Below are 21504 nucleotides of genomic sequence, written 5' to 3'. Positions count from 1 at the left end.
ATACAATATCGTAACAACTGACATGAAACACCTGCAATGCTGGTGTTTCAGTATTTTTATTTATTTTATAATATTCCATAAAAAGAATAGAATTATTCCATATATAATATCTAGTAAATTCTTTAGAAACATAACAAGGCTTATGCTGGGGTGAATATTACATGCAAATATAAATGCAGATTCAGCTTTACTGGAATCATGTGGAAGTTTCTTTTTTTTAATGATTTATATATTTAATAACTGTTTCGAAAAGAAAGAAGGTATGTACTTTTGTAACATTTTAAATTCTAATTTAGTCTTGACAAACCAATGAATTTGTTAAAAACAAGAAAGAAAAGAAAAACAAGTCCAGTCCAGATCTGCAGGTTTAATATTATTGATGAATATATGATGAAATGATGACATAATTTTCAGTTTGTGTGTCAGCACACATCAATAAAACATTCATATGCGTGGTTTAATATACGAAACACATTTATGTTCAGTCATGCATCTGTTGTGTGTCTCCTGTCAGGTGCTTTAAAAACAATGCCCACTAGTACAAAGTTAGCACATCTAGAGAATTATTGGTGTATTTTATTTATGTTTACTTAAGCTTTCTTAGGTAAACTAAATTTGCTTTAGTTTCATTAGTAAATCACCCGTTTGAGAAAATCATTTCAGCTGTGTGTTAGTTTTTCCCCCAAAAAATTAAAATTTGGTCATCATTTATCATCCTCATGTTGTTCCAAACCAGTATGATTTTTTTTATCTTCTGCTTAACACAAAATAAGATATTTTGAAAAGTATGAAAAAAAAATAAAAAAATCTTCCCTTGTGTTCAGCAGAAGACAGAAATTCATACAGGTTTTTAACAACTTGAGGGAGAGTAAATGATGACAAATTTTAAATTTTTGTGTGAACTAAACTTACATATTTTTGCTTTCAGAGCGAGACGCAGAAGCAACGGTCAAAAGTCCATAGAGCCCGTGTTTACATAAAAACCAATGGAAAAGCAGAGCAGTGAAATGCAAAAACATGCTTTCTAAGAATATAACTGCAAAAGCACTTACATCCAATGCAAATGAAAGAGAAACTTGCTGTACACTAAATTTAATTATATCATTTTGAATTATATTCATATTATAGCACATCATAGCTTGCTTAAAAACATTCTAAAAGCAGCATTTTAAATCTTAGAGAATATCTCTGTCATCTTTATTACAATATTTAAAATTGGTTTTATAACATCATATATGAAAATGAAATGTAACACTTTTTAATGGAGAGCTATTTGGTTCTTCAGTTACAATGAGGAAAACAGCCATGAAGTGGATGAAGAATTACTGCGCACAAATAAAAATTAGAATGAAATGCACAACTCGAGTGCACCACCTTGACCAAGTTCAAAATAGAGAATATCCATTTCTATGGCAACAAACCACCTAACCTTACAAGGTATCAGCAGTTTCCTCTTTTCACTTCCCATTTCAATGAAATGCTTGTATCACTTCTATTTTTTTTTACTGTGGACAACTTTCTGACCTTAATTTTTTCATCGGTGGCCCACACTTTTTCTTTCCAAAGAAAGAAAATCGGATTTAATAAAAAAAAGGCAGGAAATGTTTCCAGTACCATTGCTTCTCTTTCAATCTGGCTATTCAGTATTTTACAACTTCCTCTCATCTTTCACCTCTCCTTTTCTAGTCCCTCGTGTGTTGGACATAGTCCTCTCTCTCTCCGGCCTGCTCGTAGGCAGCGTTGTCTTGTCTCCTCCTGCGGTCCCTAACCCCGCTCCTCTCTGGTCCCGGTGAACCCTGGGAATCGCCGTCTGCGTTGTTGTCCTCCTCAACCAACATTCTCTCATCCTCTTCTTTTTCATCATCGTCAGCATCACTCAGGTCCGTGTCTGATTCATCCGAATTTTCTTCCTCGATGTATCGGTAACCTTTGACCTTTGAGGAACGGGATAGTAAATGCAAGACATTAGCAATGAGAGCGATATGGAAGTATAATAATGATAAAAGCAGAAGTTTAACCACAGTAGTCAAGGACAGGACTAAAAGGACAGTTTAGACACTTACGATTTCTAATAAACATTTCTGCTTCAACAAAAATACAACACAGTAAGAGCATTTTTTTTTTTTTTTTTTTGGTTTACAAAGTGAGGATAGAGTTTACAGAACAAATTAATTAAACTTTTAACAATAATGTGTACAATATATTTTTTTTCTTTTAATATACTCTATAAATCTCCCAGACTCATTAAGGTCACCATGAAATCACACTTGTTTACAGAGTGTTGCAGTGTTTATTATATATGATTTATCCATGCACATCATTTATTTATTTTAATTCATGTGCACCTGTAATCTTTAATCAAAAACTTTATTCTGTTCTCTTCATTTTGTGTTTGACTAATATCCTCCACACCTGACTGTAAACTTGCATTCTGATCTGACTCCATTTAGTTAGCAACACCCAACTTCATATGAACCAATCAATTCCCAAGGATGAAATCAAGTCCCGCCAAGCATATTTTTTTTCATTCCAGAAGCCATTTCACTTGAATATATGCCATAATCGGACTTAAACGTCCGTTTCGTGGCGGCTTCAATAGCTGAATTACCTTGTGTCGTGGGCGCGGAATCCGTGGCAACCTAAACGGGATTTTCTTCGCCAGGCGACGCTCCATCTGCACGTAGCATAAAGATGCCACTATGAGAGCAAACAACAGGAGTCCGAGCTTGGCCTTGGAAAGGGACCAGAGAAAACGAGCAGCTGAATGAATCTTTATCTTAAACATTCATTTTTAATTCTGTGTTTATATGTAAACAAAAAATCTCCACATATTAAGGTGCAGTAACATATAATGAATTTGGCCTATTTGGAAATAAAAGCCTTACTCGCATAGGCAGTGCAGACCAAAGGTAGACGATGAAGATGGCAATGGCCTGCCACCAGTGGTAGATGGTGTAAACAAAGTCTAGTCGCTCCTTGTCTTCATACAGCATCCCCAGCAAAACTACACACAACAATGTTATGTTAAATGTCATCTCACTGATGTGATTGCAATCTAACCTCTCCCAGAATCAGTCTAGATGGCTACTTCCTGTATGTTTTGAATGTATAAATGCCATTTGTACTCACTGCTCAGTCCAGTCTTGTTGAAAGCAGTGCCCAGACCCCAGAGGGCAGCGAGCACCAACAGATACGGAAGATAGCTAGGTGTTCTGGGTTGGGGCGACCAGCACATTAGGGTTATGATTAGCACAAAGTGCACGAAAGCTCCCGACAGAAGAATAACCGGCCTGGGAAAGCGCAGCAGCGTCAGGGCCAGGCCCGAACAGATTGAGGAAGACAAACCATACACCATAACCAACAACCACAGCTTCTCCATCCCGACCGAACACACTCCATATGACTGAGAAAGAGAGGGATAAAAAAAAGAGAAAATCTGTTTTAGGTTATGAGTGATTGTGCGCTGTTAAATTAATAGCATAATTAACCTAAATACCAGGCAAATTGGTTTACTTGCTTTTCGTAGTTGCTTAAATGGATAGTTCACCCAAAAATGAAAATTCTTTCATTATTTTCACAAATTAAGATATTTTTTTAATGAAACCTGTGAGGTTTCTGTCCATCCGTTGATGGTCCAGATAACCAAAACTTGAAAGATTCAAAAAGGTCATCAAGGCAGGGGCGTAGTTTGTGGGGGGGGATGGGGGGGAGATAACCCCCCCAATATTTAAATCTATGCATTACAACCCCCCCAATATTTATACCATGATCACAATATCAAGAGGCATTCCCAAACTTCAACCCCCCCAATGTTCAAACCAAATCTACGCCCTTGCATCAAGGCGTCATAAAACAAATCCATATGAATCAAGTGGTTTAATTCAAGTCTTGTGAAGAGATACGATCACTTTATATGACAAACAGATTTAATTTAGGCTTTTATTTACATCTAAACAATGATTGACAGATACATATGCCAAACGTGGACGTTGAACCAATGAGGTTTGTTCTAGCATGTGACGCATCACACTAACTTCCATGTTTACCGTATGTGATTTGCTCTGTGTGTATTTATATGTGAATAAAAGCCTAAATTAAATCTGTTCATCATATAAAGCGATCGTATCTCTTCAAGACTTTGATTAAGTAGCTCTATTCATTAGGGTTCATTTTATTGTATGCCTTTATGACCTTTTTGAATATTTTACCTGGACTTTCAATGGAGGGACAGAAACCTCCCAGGGGCTTTTAATAAAATGATCTTGATTTGTGTTTTTAAGATTAACCAAAGTCTTATGGGTTTGGAACAACATGAGTGTGAAGTAAATATTGACAGAATTTGAATTTTTGTGTGAAATAACCCTTTAATATTGTAGAATGGGAACACAAAAAACGAAAAAAAATATTCAGTGCTGAGAGCGGACACTGTGTGACTTTTTGGTATTCAGATTTGAACTGTATATTTGAATAACGTACAGATACACAGTCTATTTTCTCTTACCAGTATGAGTCCCTGCACGGCGAACAGCACTTCAAAGCCAGAGTAGATGAAGAACGGACAGAGCAGACGGATTCGGTAGTCACGTAAGTGCTTGAAGGGCAGCTGGAATATGTTCCCCCAGCCGATGCTGCGAAGGTCAATTTCCTCTGTGGGCCGATATGCAGCTCCACACAACACCAGGAACTATTTGGGGAACATTGGAAGCACACTGTTAAAAGGGTTCACTCAAAAATGAAAAATCTTTAACGTGGAACACTCGTGCAAGTCTTCTGAAACCACACGATAACTTTGTGCGAGGAACATACCAAAATATATTTTGCTGATATCAAACGAGGGCAAGATTTTTAGTTAACTTAATTCAGGGTTATTATAGTTAACTTAAACTAAAACCATTAACTAAAAAACATTTTTGTTGCTTAAAATAAAATAAAATAAAATAAACTTCAACTGAAATAAAATAAGTTTTTTATATTTTATTTTATGTCAGCTAGTTCTCAAGGCAAATTTTTCTAATTAAAATTCTTAAAAAACTATATAGAAATAAAAATAATAATAAAAATGACAAAAACACAAAACAAAATGACTAAAACTGATTTTTTTTTTTAAAAATGGAACATATACAAATAAAAACTAATTTAATATATTAATAAATAAAAAATGTAAAAAGTTATAAATTCAAAACCAAACATAATTGATGTCAAACCTGATATGATGCTACAACTTTTAAAAGGTACACTATGTAACTTTGGGCCCTCTAGCGGTTAAAAAGCAAAACGACATGTATTTTGCGGAAGAACATTGTTTTGGTTGTGCTTCGGCTCTGTGTGACTGTGCGGATGAATATGGTTATCCTACTGCTCATAAAACATTCAATACTAAAATATATCCAGTTTAGATGGAAAGGATCTCAAGCTGACTAGCTGACTTACCGTAGCTATACCCATTAATAGACACGGTACTTATTTGAAAGTAAATTCCAGCACAGCGCTACAACAACCATAATGAAATGACCCTTCACAACAGATAATGCTTTACAATGAACTCTGTTAGAGAGCTACATATGGGAGTTTACGGTATGTGTAACTTGCTCGCCTGTTGAGTGATAAAAGCGCTATTTCCGCGCCGCGTTCTCGCCATCTCTGAAAAGCCAAACTAATGTTGATTCTGGTTTCATCACAAGCTCTGTCACGTTCTCTTTTTGCCTGCAGACTCGCCTCTGGTCTGCGTTTTTTTAAGACAGATGATTTCCCGGAGGTTGGAGATTTTGCTGCTCCATGTCAACCTTTCTCGCTCGTTGTGACAACTAACCTATGAAGCCGAAGCAACTTTTCTCTATTTACGGATATGACGAGACATACACGAACGAGTGATGCAAGTACACAATTTCGCATGAAAAACATCCCGCTTGGTCTGAAATATAAATACTTATAATCGCACTACAATAGTGAATCAGGGTGATGGTGTATTGAATCATTATTTAAATTTTGTTAATTAAAAAAAAAAAAAAATTACATACTGTACCTTTTATTGAACAATGATCAAATTTCAGTTTGTTCACCCCACAAAGATTTGGAATATATTGCATGCGTCATATGTACCACTTCTATGATAATTTTATAATGCTTTTTTTTTTTTTTGGTCAATTTGGAGCTTGATTGTCATTGACTCGTTCACTTTCACTACATGGAAAGTTTTCAAAAAGAAAAGAAAATCAGTCACACTTTTTTTTAAGGTGTCCTTGTTAACAGTGTAATTAAACAAATAAGTACTGAGTAATATTAATTAACAATATGTACTTTATGGTTAGGATTTGGTTGGTGTTAGTTGCTTGTAATTATAAAACAAAAAAAAGTCAAGTGTTACCAGAAAATCTTATGGATTTTGAATAACTTGAGGCTAAATAAAAGATTTTCATTTCTAAGGGAAGACATTCCTTTTTAAAAAAATCTATATTTACAAAAAAAAGGCCTCAAACTTTGGCTCAGTTTGAAATGTCTATGTGAGAGGATTATCAAGGTCAAACTGCTGTTGGCTATAAATTGTATCTAGTGTTTTACTCACTGATTTAGTCCTAATTTTGGGGGGGTATTTAAGATCATGCACAGAATAGAGACGTCATAATGGTGATAATAATGAAAGTGATAGTCTTACAATAAGCATGGCAAGGAAGGCTGCTCCCATGAGCACACTCTCCACCTCGATGAGCAGCAGAGAGCGAGGCAAACTGCGCAGAACTGTCTTATTGAAATTCTCTATCACACCTTTCCCACCAGCTCCTGAGAGAGAGAGAGAGAGAGAGAGAGAGAGAGAGAGAGAGAGAGAGAGAGAGGATGAGAAAAGAGAAAATAATGTATCTAACAAGACTGCAAATGTGTTAAACTAAAATTTGGTCTGGATGCATAAAGTTTAATAGACTTCAGGCTGTATCTTTCAGGTTTTTCACTATACAATATGGCAAGTGACTGCTGGTGATTTGGCGTGATTGCTTGGCTATTTTGCTATTTCAAATACTGGTTTAAAAACAGCCTTATCGTCATCTCTGCTGAGAGCCAGGAAGAGCCAGACACAGCAGAACATTGAAGAGCAGATGTGCTGACGCCCTGGTTTGCAGCAAGTCAGAAGTGTGAAGTTTATAATTGCCAAATGACTGATTTTTTTCCCATCAGATCCAACTGACTGTAAATATTCTTGACACATTTTATTTTATTTTGCGAGATATGTTCTCATTATCAACACATGGAACTAACACATATTCAAGATGGTTTTGATAAGATTTTTGAATTGTTAAAAAAACATTGGACTTGACTGAAGTGAATTTCAGGAATGTAAATAATGGGCAGTTAACTCACTTTATTTATAGTATTTGGACGCTTTTAGGCCATATTTAACATAATATACTAATTTAATTGATGAACAATGCTGATTTTTATTTATTTATCATTGTTTCCAAAAAAATATTAAGAAGCACCATATCAGCATAATACAATGATTTCTGAAGGATCATGTAACACTGAATACTGAAGTAATAATGCTGAAAATTCAGCTTTGCCATCACAGGAATACATTTCTTCAAATAAAAAACAGATCTTTAAAATTGTAACAATATTTCACAATATTACTGTTTTTTGATCAAATAAATGCAGCCTTGGTGAGCATAACAGGCTTCTCTAAAAACCCTTACATAATCGCACTGACAAACTTTTGAATGGCAGTGTATAAACAAATAGCATTTGGTATGATAAATTATGTACAGTAATTCATACATTAATAAGAATGGCTTATGTGTCCATTCTTTTTGGGGCCATTGCACATGGAGATTGCTCTTTTTCTGTCACGGAGTTACTCATTTTCAAGTCTTGTAGAGCTGGTGTTCAAACAACAGCTGTTGAGGTGAGATATTGTTTTTCCACAGTGTCAAAGTTTTTCTTGTTTTTAAGTTTTGTTGCTCCCTTATAAATATATCTATCTATCTAGAGCTTATGCTTGGTGTGGTAGTTTCATCTATTTTTTTTTATAGTTATGACTTCCAGAATTATCCAACAAAAGAACACTTTTTTAAAAGTCTCAAAGTTTTGAAAATCTTGAGTACTTTATAAAGTTCTTTTTTAGCTGTTCTAGTTCTACGTGACTGATTCTACATGAATCAAGCATGTCAAAACTCCACAAAAGTACACTAGAACTAATACAATGCAAATGTCATACTGAGCACCTAAAATGTCAGCGTGTAAAGCTAAAAAGAGGACACCATTGAGAGAGAGAGAGAGAGAGTTTTACCACACTGTGTGACTTTGTAGAGAGTGTGATTGTAATCATTCAGATAGTTATTGAGGAACAGCACCATGGGGAACTCGGCGAACACGAAACTCAGCTGCAGGGAGAGAAGAGAGACAGAGAGTGAACTCTATAAATAACTGCATGTTAATGCACAAACCCACATATGCAGCCGGCATCTGACACATATACACACACACGCACGCAGCTGTGAATACACACAAATACTTTAGTTATGATGGCAAAGGCGAGAACACAACTAATCACAGGCTAACTATTACTGCTTACAGCCTTTCACACATTTTAAGAGTGCCTTGAAACTGCTTATCTTAACTCACATGGAAAACAATGTAGAAGACGGACTGGAAAATGATGATGTAAGGATGGAAGGCTCCTTTGGGGGGCTTCTTCTGCTCCTGGACATGTTCGTCCTTATAGTTCACATACTCATAGTACTGCTGGGCCATTCTGATAAGCACACAGGTGGGAAGTTAGATACAAATAGATGTATGACTGAGTAGTGAGCTTTTGCTTAGACAATGTGAGGAGCTGAGAACTGCTAGCTAAATAATCCGAAAAATAATGACCAATCAGGTTTCCTAAATACTTCCAGTCTACCAACGCACGGATTTGATTGGTTGAGTTGATGTTGCACTATTAGAAATCAACCAACAAATGGCTTACAGTACCTGCTAAAACTAGGGTAATTTTTTGTTTTGAAAATATTACACACAGCTAAGGATTCGCCAGTTTTATAATTCTGCCCGATACCAATAAACAAATACCAGTAATTATTTTCATGTTATGGTCAGTGTCCGCAACTTGAAGAGATACATTTTAAAAATGGCCATTAATCCATATGGTAACAATAAATCATGCATCACAGCTGCACTTTTAGTTTTGCTTTATTTTGCAATATTAAGTAGTAAAATAAAGTACTGCAAATGCCTAAAAACATGCTTAAAATGATTGACATATACAGTACCATTCAAAATTTTGGGGTTGTTAAGATTGTTTCATGTTTTTGAAAGAAGTCTCTTCTGCTCCCCAAATTTGTTAGCTCAAAAATGGTAATATTGCAAAATATTATTACTATTTTAAACTGTTTTCTATTTGAACATATTTAAAAATGTAATTTATTCCTGTGATGGCAAAGCTGAATTTTCAGCATCATTACTCCAGTCTTCAGTGTCACATGATCTTTCAGAAATCAGTCTAATATGCTGGTTTGCTGCTCAAGAAACATTTATTAGGGGTTCAAGCATGAAATGCTGAAACCCTATTGTAATTGTAAGGATTCGTAAAACGCATTGTGCAGGACAAACCGTAAGGCCTAGAGACTTGAAACCTGGCCAGATGGTAGGCCTCAATTTGGGGACAACCTATCAGAGTATGACCCCGATTGGCCCATAGGTGGCGCTACAGCAACCAAAAGTTCAAAATCGCTCATAACTCTTAGACCGTTTGTCCCAGGATCAAGTGTCTTATACCGTTGGAATCCTTGGCTCAAGGCGGACAAAATGGCTATAATTATCTGCTGTGTCGAATTTTGTCCAAAACCTACTTTTGCGAACTAGTCCCTGGTTTTTCGCCCGATCGGAACCAAACAAGTGCAGAATTGTTCTCTGGAGTCTGAAGATCAATAATTATCGAAAAAAAGTTGAAATTTCGATTCAGGGTCGCTAGGGGGTGCAAAATTATCGTTGTGGGAGGAGCCTATTTTACTAAAATGGCTATAACTCAAGAAGTAATTTTGTAAACTTCACCACACTAGGTACACATGTGTAGGAGGTCAATCTGAGGTCACAGTAAAAAAATTGCATCGATTGGCCACATGGTGGCGCTATAAAACAAAAAAAACTATAGACACCTGACCTTTTTTCCAAATGACTTGAAATTTGGTATGCAGTGTCTTGGTCCAAGGTGTCATGTATGTCTAAAAGGATGTTGGCGTATGTCGAAAAACATGGCCGCCATTGGCCAATGAGGTTTGAGCACCTATTAAACAAGGTTAACGAAGTCCGATCGGAACGAAACTCGGTGGGCATGTTCGGCTCAAGCCCCTAGAGGTCTGTAAGAATTTTGAAAGAAATCGGCCACTAGTTGGCGCTAACGATTTTTAAGGCTCTGTAATCACGTGGTGTAACAAATTTCGTCACAAAATGTATATCATTTCATAGATCTCCTCATCCTGAACAACTTTGCCTCAAGAACCACTGCTGTCAATCAAACCGTTCATTAAATATTCGCGAATATGTTAAAAACCTACTTTTGCGAACTAGTCCTAGGTTTTTTGCCCGATCGGAACCAAACCAGTCTAGGACAATTCTCTGGACTCTCTAGATCAATAATTATCGAAAAAAAGTTTAACTTTTGCATTTGGATGGCTGTAATAGGGTCATTTATAAAATGGGTGTGGCAAAATACACTAAAAAGCCTATAAATCCTAAATGAAAACTCAGAACTTCACAAAAATTGGTGAGCATATGTAAAATAACATCATTAACAGGCCTGTACAATTCTATGGACATCGGATGATAGGTGGCGCTAAAACTGTTAAACAGCTTTAAAACCATATATTTCTCATGGTAAACTGCCTGTATTGGCTGTAAATGGTCTTTTCCATCTATTATGTCAGTGGTTACATGCTTGCTAAATAAATCTTAATAACTTTTGATGCTTTTGTGCTTAAATGCCTTAAAGGCCTTAACTGCTTGAACCCCGATAAATGCTGCTTGCAGCTTTAATTATTATTGTCAATGTTGACATTGTTCTGTTTAAAACAGAATTTTCTTTCCGGATTCTTTGATTAATAAAAAGTTCAAAAGAACAGCATTTATTTGAAATAGAAATCTTTTGTCACATTATAAATCTTCAAAGCATTTCAAAGCATCCTTGCTGAATAAAAGTATTAATTTCCTCCAAAATTAAAATCCTTTGAACGCTGGTGTGATCTACGCACCGCTTTTGAACACCCTCACCTGGTAATGTAGTTTCCCAAGGATGCCCACAGCGGGACAATGACAACACCAATGGCCACAGCTGATGGCACAAGAGTGTAGTATCGCTCCCAGTAATTGGTTGAAACAAAAAGAGCATAGATGCCTGAAGCTAGGAACATCATCCATTTAGTCCCCAGAAATCTGAGGAAGAAATTGAGAAATAAACTTCAATTAAAAGTGAAAGAGTGGCCGTGCTGGACTGCAATTATCAAAAAGTCATTTTTAGTTTGCACCATGGGTGTGAGAAGACCTTTGGTGCCAAAACAGCTCAACCATTAAGTGGACAGTAGATGAAGAAGTGCTGCTAATAACAGTGTTGGTGGGTGACAAACAAACATCCAAAGAACCAAACTAAATGAGAAAAGCGGAAGAGCATTACGAACAAAACAGAAATGCAAGGAAATACACTAACAACAGTCAGTATGCTACCTAATGAGCACCGGTGTGTAGAGCAAGCCGACGATAGGCGTAACGTTGATGCCCATCAGCATTTTGTTGTCGATATCCTCCAGCCCTAAGGTGCCATACTTGACCTCTCGGTACGTCTCATCGTAGTGCAGAATTAACTGCATCTGTAACAGACCTACAGAGAAACAATTTGTGAAGAAACAGGCACAACACTCCCAAATCCTTCTTTTACTTATGGCATGTGACAAGAGATTCGTCAGCTGTTCCTCAATGTCACAGTCTCAGACCAAATGAGACATCTTTGAGCGTGTTTAAAAAAGACCAGATGAGTGAAGAGTCACTCAATTATGCCATCCACAAAGCATGTCATATTCATTGGCACTGCATGGAAGCAGACAGTGCATAATAAAATCCCACTGAGACAACAGTGTGACATAAGTAGAGTCCTACTCAATGTCGTATTTACAGTAGAATCTTTTTATAAAACGGCGCACGCAGACTTTGAAGAGTATGAGGTTATCGCTGGACTGAATCATACAGCCTGTGGTGTGTGATGCGCAATGGCTGACCCATGTAAACACTGTAGATGATCATTCCTCCGCAACTGGCCCCCACCACGTTCTTCACAACACCCAGCCTCTTTCGTCTGTAGTACTTGCGCTCCTCCTCCTCCTCGTCGTAGTCAGGATGTGGGCCGAGAAACTCCTCCACCTGTTAGTAGAGGAAAGGGCCAAAGGGCAGAGACCACAGTGAAAATTCGACTTGGAAATGAGTGTCAGGGTTTTGTAAAAGTTACACAAAGAAAAGTTTTGATGTAAAGTGAAGATGGACTATTGGAGATTCTGCAGTATTTAGCACATTTATGGCATTGACCACTTTTTTATTCAACTTTTCACTCATGTTTTCGATCATGTATAGTTCTGGTCAAATGTTTGGGCTCAGTAAGATTTTTTAAAAGAAATTAAAACTTAAGGATGCATTAAATTGATCAAAAGTGTCATTTATAAATGTAACAATATATTATATTACAATATATTATACAATATATATAAAAATATTTCCAATAACTGCTGTTCTTTTGAACTTTCTATTCATTAAAGAATCCTGAAAATGTATGATGGTTTACACAAAAATATTAATCAGCACAACTGTTTTCAACATTGATAATAATAATAAGAAATGTTTCTTGAGCAGCAAATCAGAATATTAGAATGATTTCTGAAGCAACATGTGACACTGAAAACTGGAGTAATGATGCTGAAAATTCAGCTTTTCCATCACAGGAATAAATGACATTTAAAAAAAAAAAAATATATATATATATATATATATATATATATATATATATATATATATATATATATATATATATATATATATATATATAAACTTGACCAGTAGTGTAAATGTTTTAATTCTGTTTGATTCAATCATTTGTAAAGAAAAACACTGTAATAAATATATAAGAATAATTGTTAACAATCTTAGACTTTTGGACTTTCGGTATATTTCAGTATATTTGATTCCTATTTGAGGCCTATTTAAAGCTACACTGTGTAGGATTTTCTCCCATCTAGCGGTGAAATTGTTTATGACTACCAACTGAATATTACTTTCTAGCCCCTCCCAATCCGAGGGCGTTTTAACTCCTACGGTGGCCGTATTATTTCAAATCTGCCGGCAGTCGCAAGTAATCTTCCCCATCGCATTCGTCACAGTGCCACTGAGTGTCAAAACGCGAAAGGCGAAGCTTGAATTTCCAGGTATGTCCCTCTTTGGCTAATGTATTTTCAAGATGGAGGCGCAACATGGCTGCCGCCATTCGAGCGACTCGCTCGTATGTATTCTAAATGGCAGATTCTACGCTTACGAGAATACTTGATTAGTTGGTAGAAGTAATTACACATTAATGAGCACATATGATTTTGAAAGAACAAAGTGTTTTTTGCTAAGAATCAACTTAAAAAATTACACAGTGTAGCTTTAAAGAAAAGAAAAAACAAGGAGGCTGCAAGAAGACAAGAAGAAATTATATTAAAATAAACTAATTGAATTCAAAAGACGTAGAGCGTGTAAAATAACATCATATTTCATATTCTATTACCCTCTAAACAACTGTTGCTTTGATTGAAGAACACAGTTCTAGAAACTTCTAGAATCATTAAATTACCAGAGGTTAATTATCTAATCTGGTGATTCTTCTCTGCTAACAAAAAGATTCAAGCCGTCTTGTCGTCATTACAGCAAAAGTACCAGAAGAAATATCATGCTACATGCCGTGTAAAGGCAGTGTCTTTTGACAGAGCTCAAGCTACCTGTCCCTGAATGTTTCCTTCAGGACCGGGCAGCTGCACGTGATCATCTCCACCAGCAGGGGGCGCGCCGTTGACTTCAGCCTCGCTGTACACGTTATCTTCAGTGATCACTGCTGCCATCTAGCGGCCGCACTGCTCTCTAACTACAAGAGAGATGCAGGACAGGTAGAACACTGATAATGACGATTTAAAAAATACAACAAACCAAAATAAATGTAGCCTAACTGAAGCAAAGAGAGGGAACAATATGAAAATTTTGCGATTGTATGGCTGTAATGTTATACAAAGCAATGCATTGCATACATTTATTCTAGGAGTTAATAAATAAAAAAAAAAGGGTTTGGGGTCGTGTTAAATAATAAAACAGGTGCACAAAACCAGTTAATTCGATGTCAACACCGCTACATTTTAAAACATTAATAGGTAATGTTGTATAATATATTATGCAATGAAGCTTGACGATGTCGTAGGGCGAAGCACATTAACTAAGTAAATATAACTCACCAAACTGGTAACGATGAACTTCGCTACAACGACAAACTGCAAAGTCTTTTAAATGATCAAAACTCAACGTTAAGAAACTTATATCGAGTCTCTAATAAAACTTTCCCCTTTGAAACAGTTGCGTGCGGGTTTTATTAAGAAAACAAAGAAGGAAATGAAAGTCTTTTCTCCCTAGTTCCCCATTTTCTTAAAGGGATAGTGCTTCGATATGTCGGCTATGCTCACAGTATTACATAAGCAAATTGGAAGACAGCCTGCTTGTATTCTCTTGCACAATATTTGTGAAAGGATATTAATGAGGAAAAGCTAACATTTCTATCAACATACCAAACTAATTTATGCAGTCTCATTTTTAATATACAATGAGAAAGCTTGATATAAAAGTGCCTTTGGAAGTAGGACCATAACTTTTAAAACAGTCTTGCCATAAGTAGTTGGTCATCTGGGTACGTTTTGACTCTTTTTACTGTGAATTCGGAAATACTTCTTTTAACACGTTTTTTGCGTAGGCTACTACAGTCATATGAAAAAGAAAGTACACCCTTTTGAATTCTATGGTTTTATCAGGACATAATAAAAAATCATCTGGTCCTTAGCGAGCCCTAAAATTAGGTAAATACAACCTCAGATGAACAACAACACATGACATATTACACCAAATTTCATAACTTTCCCGCAAGCGGTTCTATGGGCTGCCATAGACTTCCAGAGCGGAAGAAGAAGAAGATGAATGGCAATGGATACAATAGGCGCCTCCGCACCTTCAGTGCTTGGCCCCTAATTAAGAGGGTAAGTAGTAGTCAGTCAGTTTGGAGCATTCAGGTCAGGTGTGTGTTAACCCAATGCCAAGGAGGAAAGACATCAGCAATGATCTTAGAGAAGCAATTGTTGCTGCTTATAGGGTTATAAAGCCTTTTCCAAACATTTTGAAGTCCATCCTTCTACAGTAAGGAAGATTGTTCACAAGTGGAAAATATTCAAGTTGCCAATCTTCCAAGGAGTGGACGTTCCAGAAAATTCGCTCCAAGGTCAGACCGTGCAATGCTCAGAGTAATCAAAAAAAAAAAAAAGAAGAAAAAAACTACAGGCCTCAGTTAGCATGATAAATGTTAAAAGTTCATGACGGTGCAATTAGAAAAAGACGGGTCAAGTATGGCATGTTTGGAAAGGTTGCTAGGAGAAAGCCTCTTCTCTCTAAAAAAACAAAACATGGCAGCACAGCTAAACATTTACAAAGTTGCATCTGAACAAACCACAAGACTTCTGGAACAATGTCCTTTGGACAGACAAGACCAAAGTGGAGATGTTTGGAGATACAGCATATCAACACCTCATACCAACTGTCAAACACGTTGGTGGAGGGGTGATGATTTTTGGCTTGTTTTGCAGCCACAGGACCTGGGCATCTTGCAGTCATTGAGTCGACCATGAACTCCTCTGTATACCAGTAGTATTCTAGAGTCAAATGTGAGATCATCTGTTCGACAGCTTGGCTGAAACTGGGTCATGCAACAGGACAATGAACACCAGGGAATCTACACCAGAATGGCTGAAAACGAAAAGAATCAAGGTGTTGTACTGGCCCAGTCAAAGTCCAGACCTCTACCCGACTGAACTTTTGTGGCGGTACCTTAAGAGAGCTGTGCATAAACAAATGCCTGCAACTGTGAACTGAAGTAACGTTTTAAAGAAGAGTGGGCCAAAATTGCTCTAGAATGACGTGAGAGACTGATAAATTCATACAGAAAATGATTACTCCAAGTTATCGCAGGTGTTCTACAAGCTATTGCATTCTACAAGCTATAGTGTGTACTTAGATTGTTGTTTTGTTAAATAAACAATGACATGGTGTAATATGTCATGTGTTGTTGTTCTTCTGAGGTTGTATTTACTTACATTTAAGACCTGCTAAAGACCAGATGATTTTTTATTATGTTCTGATATGTAAAACCATATAATTCAAAAGGGTGTACTTTCTTTTTCACATGACCGTATATAGTGGAAGTATGTGATTTTGGATGCAGCCCATGTCTGCCAAGCTCCACAAATGAACAGGAAATGTCCCATTGAATACTGAAGATTACTGTTAGACAGTGAAAGAAGATGAATTCAGTGACACATCTCCCCAAAAAGACTTTTTAGATTACTGACAGTCCAACAGTTGGTGTTACTCTAAATCAATCCTCTTGAAAAACCTGCAATCTCATCCATCGGGTAACAACCCTGACCCAATTAAACACACACACACACACACACATTTATGTTTTATACATAGTATACACACAATTAATAATAATAAATCAGAAATCAGTCTATGATGATTTGATGCTCAAGAAACATTTATGATTTATGATGATGATTATAATGTTGAAAACAGAACAGCAGTTAGGTATTTAAAATAGAATATTTTCTAACATTATAAATGTCTTTACTGTAACTTTTGATCAGTTTAACTCATCCTTGATGAATAAAAGTATTGATTTATTTTATTTATTTCCCCACAAAATAAAATTAAAATTCTTACTGACCCCAAACTTTTGAACGGTAGTGTTTAATGTTACAAAAGCTTTAGATTTCAGATAAATGCTGTTCTTTTGAACTTTCTATTCATAGCATCATGAAATAAAAATGTAAAAAACTGTTTTCAACATTGATAATAATCATAAATGTTTCTTGAGCATCAAATCATCATATCAGACTGATTTCTGAAGGATCATGTGACACTGAAGACTGGAGTAATGATGCTGAAAATTCAGCTTTGATCACAGGAATAAATTACACTTTACTGTATATTCACATAGAAAATAGCTGATTTAAATTGGAATAATATTTCACAATATTACTGTCTTTGTTTGTATTTTTAATCAAATAAATGCAGCCTTGGTGAGCAGAAGATACTTCTTTTAAAAACATTAAAAAAATCTTACTGACCTCAAACTTTTGAACGGTAGTGTATATACATACACACACAAACTATATTTTTCTTTTGCTAATTTTAAATAAATAAAGGGTCAGAAGCTAAACAGATTGGTAAACATTTTAATTTTGTTATGCAATAAAGGTACAATTTGTAAAATGACTCATAGAACGTAAGAAATTACAATGACCAGTGTCAACATAAAAAAAGTCACCTACGATTTCACAAGGACACAATTTCACAACACTCAAAAAAATCTCCCCAACCACATAAGGTTTTATTCCTGTGATGTTAATAATGTTCATGCTAACAAACTAACAACTCCTGGGGGCAGGCTGTATCCCCCACCTCCTTCCAAAAGTCTGAATCTTTTGGCATATCTAACATTGAATCAATATTTGTCTCAATATTGCTCATGTTATAATATTTATATTGATGTCCACGCTGCCTGATTTCCCCGTAATGGATGTCCAAAGTGCCCACCAACCCCATCCAAGGCCTTCAGCCCCACCCTTGGAGGTTATGTCGGGTCTTATCCAGTGCCCGCAGCGGCCTTCCTCATCACCTCTTCATCCTGAACGGAAAGCTCAGTGAGTTTACGGCCAAGTCTCTCATGCAAGTCCAAGTACTTGGCAACACAGCGGTCCAAACACACAGCTTCCCCCTTTGAAAGTTCTGCTTCCTTGTAATGAGGCGGAACACACTTTTTGTGACACGCGCTGGTCATTCTGCATGAGGAAAGAAGACAGGAGAGATGAGATGACAGAGCATGACCCAGTTGTTCAAAAGTTTTCTGATTGGATTGGTCATATCTTGAAAATGGGTTGCTCAAAAGAAGAAATTTTGTTTTTGTTTTAGATCACAAAATCCAATCCTGGTTTTGATCTGGATCAAAAAAAATCTGGATTATCCACCGTATATAAACTACATTAGACGAACCAGTCGAAAGTAGTTTCTAACAATTGCATCCCTTATTAAAGGAGTCCAACCCGTCTTGACATATCTACTCTGCCTTCTCTCAAAAATGTACTTTTTTTTCAAGGTAAAATCTACATATAGTTCCCAACAAAAGTATTGTTTAGTGTAAAACATGTTGAAGATTAGCGAACAGGCTGTTGATTCATTAAATTATAAGATATTTCCTCACAAAAGCTGTTTATTCAGCGTAGTGAAGCCCTCTCCTCCATTGATATCCATTAAAAATGGATCCTCCTCTCTCTCTCCAGGAGCTGAGTTTGACACCCCTGTGATCTTGACCAAAAATTGATGCACCTCTTGATGGAAATAAATGTTGTGATGTTATGTCCATCAAGAGGTGCATACATTTTTGGTCAAGATCTTGTATTGACAATGCAAGAGTCCAGCACTCTGTAAAGTCTCCTCCAGCACAACCCAAAGACTTTCAAAGAATTTAAGGTCTGGCAGTTCATGTGTGAAAACGATTCTTCAATCTCCCTTCCAACCGTTCTTTCACAATTTGAGCCTGATGAATCTTGACATTGTCATCATGGAATATGGCCATGATGCGTTTTCCTACATGGTTCTTTATGAAATGAAAAGCTACACACTCCATCATTCATATTATCATCACTGCAATAATAATTCAGTCATTGACTCTTAAGCATTTGTCTCTTAAATCCAAACAGTGACTTTTTTTTGGCCGGACAGTGTATGTGTGCATATCAATAATAATTGTCATATTAACGATTATCAAAATAACCGTTAGTTGAAGTCCTACTACATACATACAGTACATAACAGAAATAAATACAATGCATTATTGATCTAACTGCTAAAATATATTGATATCTAACTGCGGCCAGAAAAGATCATTTGATTTGTAGGCATACTGTATACTAGGGTAAATAGAATTATTTGTAAATTGGCAAACATTAAGAAAAATTTAGGAAGACTGTGAACATGCTTAATACCTGAATGTAAAACTGTGACTGCGAAAACGACAAGAACTTTGACGACGGGCGTAGTGAATAACACCACAGTAGGACAGGTTACATATATTATGGGTTATCGCATCAAGTAAGTTTGATCGTGCTATAAACGATTCAAGTAGGCTATGCGTTCTTAAACAAGGCCTGGTGTCTAAATAAGATCTAATAATGAAATTATAAAACGTGTAGCATGTCTATAGCCACTAGTCTAATTGTAGCTACTACAACATCTGCAAAATACTATTAAATAGTTACGTAGTCTACTAGACAAACACATATTTTTTCCTGATGTCAGATATCGAAAACGTCAGTAATCTGACAGAAAGCATGCCGTTTACACATTAAAACCATCAGAGCTTCATACCGGTTATACATGTCAGCCATCATTTCGACCTCCAGCTCCGCGGCGAGCTGCTGCGCTTTCATGGGGTCCATCTCGGCAGATAACCTTTCGGTTCACCCTCACTCAAAACCCACCGGACAGCGCGTGGGTCCCGTTCAACAAAGAGCCCAGACAGCTTGCTTAACCTTCAGTGTGTGTCTGCTTGACCGGACCGGAGGAAGTACCCACGTGGATCCTTTCCATCCAGCGTTGTAATTGTCACTTCCGCTGACAATAAAGTTTTCCATTCAATACCACTGCTACATTTGCTTCGTTGCTCCTTCATTGCTGTTGTAAATGAATTTATGCTCTACTTTGAAGTATTTTTTGTGTAATCAAAAAATTCTACATTGTTTTTATTCCTTTATTTTAACTGTATTTTATTCTTTTACTTGCTACAACTGGAAGTCATAGGAATTGGTAAAATGTGAAGCTATTACCAGAGCTCTCGCATCTTTTTACCAATTCCTATGACTTCCAGTTGTGATTACACATATATTAAAAAATATTTCTTATAGAAATCACACTCATAATAAACAATTTCTTACCGATATATATATATATATATATATAATATATATATTTACTATCACAAATGTTCAAATTACCTGATATTTTGAGGTTCCTTTACCTTGAGAAATGTATATTGTTATATTTTATTCTGTGTTATACTTTACGCTTTCTTATTTCTTCTAAAAAATGTCAGATAACATCAGAGGATAAGTAATACAAATAAAGTCAGACCAAAATAATCATACCAAATAATTATGGTAACATACAAAAATTAACCACACATCAAAAAGTGTAATATGAACTTATGTAATACAGACATTTATTTTAATTTACATAATTTTATATGTAACTTTACATGAGACGGTCAAAAATAAATTAAGATGCCAGTTCACTTTAGTAACATCACACTGACAAAAAAGAGAATTCTCACCATTGGATATGTTCAACTTTAGGTTTTGAGAACTTTCAAACATCTGCTATTGACTTCAAACTGTGAAAGATGTTAACAACATAAAATTTCATTCTGTCTCTTCTCCAGTAACATCTACCTCCTCTTCTTCAGTGGTATCCAACTCGTCCTCTTGGTCCAGAAGACCCTCAATAGGCAGAGTGACAACCGGTCCAGCTGCCAAAAGCTCAAATGGAAACTCTTCTACAGACTCCCCTAGAACATCTACTTCAATATCTTCTTCATCTAAGTGGCAGTCATCTTTTGATTCTGAATCGGCCCCAACGGACAGCACCATTGAGACATCTTCACTGCACACATTGGGGCTGTGAAAGTTTGAACCTTCAGTTTGGACAGAAGGAGCATCTGTGCTTATTCCTTGAGGAAAAGCTATGAGGACAAAACAGCAGGATCAGGAATATCGATTATTATTACTAACAATGTAAATGTAAATTTCGGAATTTTACCTCCTTTTGATGGATCATCTGCAGTCTTAGCACTTGCAATGTGTCCTTGACTCAATTCCTCTTCCTCCAAAAGGGTCTGTCCATCGAACATCTCAGCACTGTATTGGGACCCCACCACATCAATATCATCATCATCCGACCCATTGGTGGTTTCCCAACGTCCCTCATATTCCTCTACAAATGTATGTACTCTCCGAACTTCAGTTTCTTCGATCATCTGATCATCTTTGTTCCAACCTAAATCCTCTTTTTCATTGTTCTCCAAACAATCGGTCATCCAGTCAATATCCTGAGTGTCAACACCATGTGCTGCCTGAACTTTCTTTT

General features: G+C 36.4%; 3 protein-coding genes across 3 annotated transcripts; all 3 read right to left on the bottom strand.

Annotated features, from left to right (window-relative positions):
• Positions 1–352: 352 nt before the first annotated feature.
• On the bottom strand, positions 353–14724 carry unc93b1 (unc-93 homolog B1, TLR signaling regulator). Its single transcript, XM_084102989.1, has 13 exons — positions 14502–14724; positions 13998–14140; positions 12252–12393; positions 11704–11857; positions 11254–11415; positions 8611–8740; positions 8276–8369; positions 6653–6777; positions 4502–4684; positions 3130–3403; positions 2886–3004; positions 2609–2731; positions 353–1934 (listed from the first exon to the last, which is right to left on the bottom strand). The coding sequence occupies exons 2-13, from the start codon at positions 14115–14117 to the stop codon at positions 1683–1685; spliced, it is 1878 nt and encodes a 625-aa protein (XP_083959115.1). The 5' UTR covers positions 14118–14140; positions 14502–14724; the 3' UTR covers positions 353–1682.
• A 2800-nt stretch (positions 14725–17524) lies between these two features.
• On the bottom strand, positions 17525–19973 carry timm10 (translocase of inner mitochondrial membrane 10 homolog (yeast)). The gene is made up of 2 exons (XM_084103270.1): positions 19732–19973; positions 17525–18146 (listed from the first exon to the last, which is right to left on the bottom strand). The coding sequence occupies exons 1-2, from the start codon at positions 19800–19802 to the stop codon at positions 17951–17953; spliced, it is 267 nt and encodes an 88-aa protein (XP_083959396.1). The 5' UTR covers positions 19803–19973; the 3' UTR covers positions 17525–17950.
• Positions 19974–20650: 677 nt separating this feature from the next.
• LOC311075674 (uncharacterized protein) lies at positions 20651–21424 on the bottom strand. Its single transcript, XM_084103214.1, has 2 exons — positions 21178–21424; positions 20651–21100 (listed from the first exon to the last, which is right to left on the bottom strand). The coding sequence occupies exons 1-2, from the start codon at positions 21392–21394 to the stop codon at positions 20781–20783; spliced, it is 537 nt and encodes a 178-aa protein (XP_083959340.1). The 5' UTR covers positions 21395–21424; the 3' UTR covers positions 20651–20780.
• Between the last annotated feature and the right edge of the window lie 80 nt (positions 21425–21504).

This window comes from Abramis brama (genome assembly GCF_963993115.1).
Source record: "Abramis brama genome assembly, chromosome: 2".
Taxonomy (NCBI): Eukaryota; Metazoa; Chordata; class Actinopteri; order Cypriniformes; family Leuciscidae; genus Abramis; species Abramis brama.
Note: the sequence above shows the minus strand (reverse complement) of the source record. Positions and strands in the feature narration are given on the sequence as shown.

Bases quoted from the DNA above. Each gene is read 5' to 3' on its own strand.
- timm10 (XM_084103270.1), bottom strand. From the start codon at position 19,802: ATGGACCCCATGAAAGCGCAGCAGCTCGCCGCGGAGCTGGAGGTCGAA. The intron at 18,147-19,731 runs GTATGAAGCTCT...TTCCTCATGCAG, and splicing joins ATGGCTGACATGTATAACCG to AATGACCAGCGCGTGTCACA.
- LOC311075674 (XM_084103214.1), bottom strand. From the start codon at position 21,394: ATGATCGAAGAAACTGAAGTTCGGAGAGTACATACATTTGTAGAGGAA. The intron at 21,101-21,177 runs GTAAAATTCCGA...TTGTCCTCATAG, and splicing joins AGATGATCCATCAAAAGGAG to CTTTTCCTCAAGGAATAAGC.
- unc93b1 (XM_084102989.1), bottom strand. From the start codon at position 14,117: ATGGCAGCAGTGATCACTGAAGATAACGTGTACAGCGAGGCTGAAGTC. The intron at 8,741-11,253 runs GTGAGGGTGTTC...TGTGCTTATCAG, and splicing joins TTGGGAAACTACATTACCAG to AATGGCCCAGCAGTACTATG. The intron at 6,778-8,275 runs GTAAAACTCTCT...TCTCTCTCTCAG, and splicing joins CTACAAAGTCACACAGTGTG to GAGCTGGTGGGAAAGGTGTG.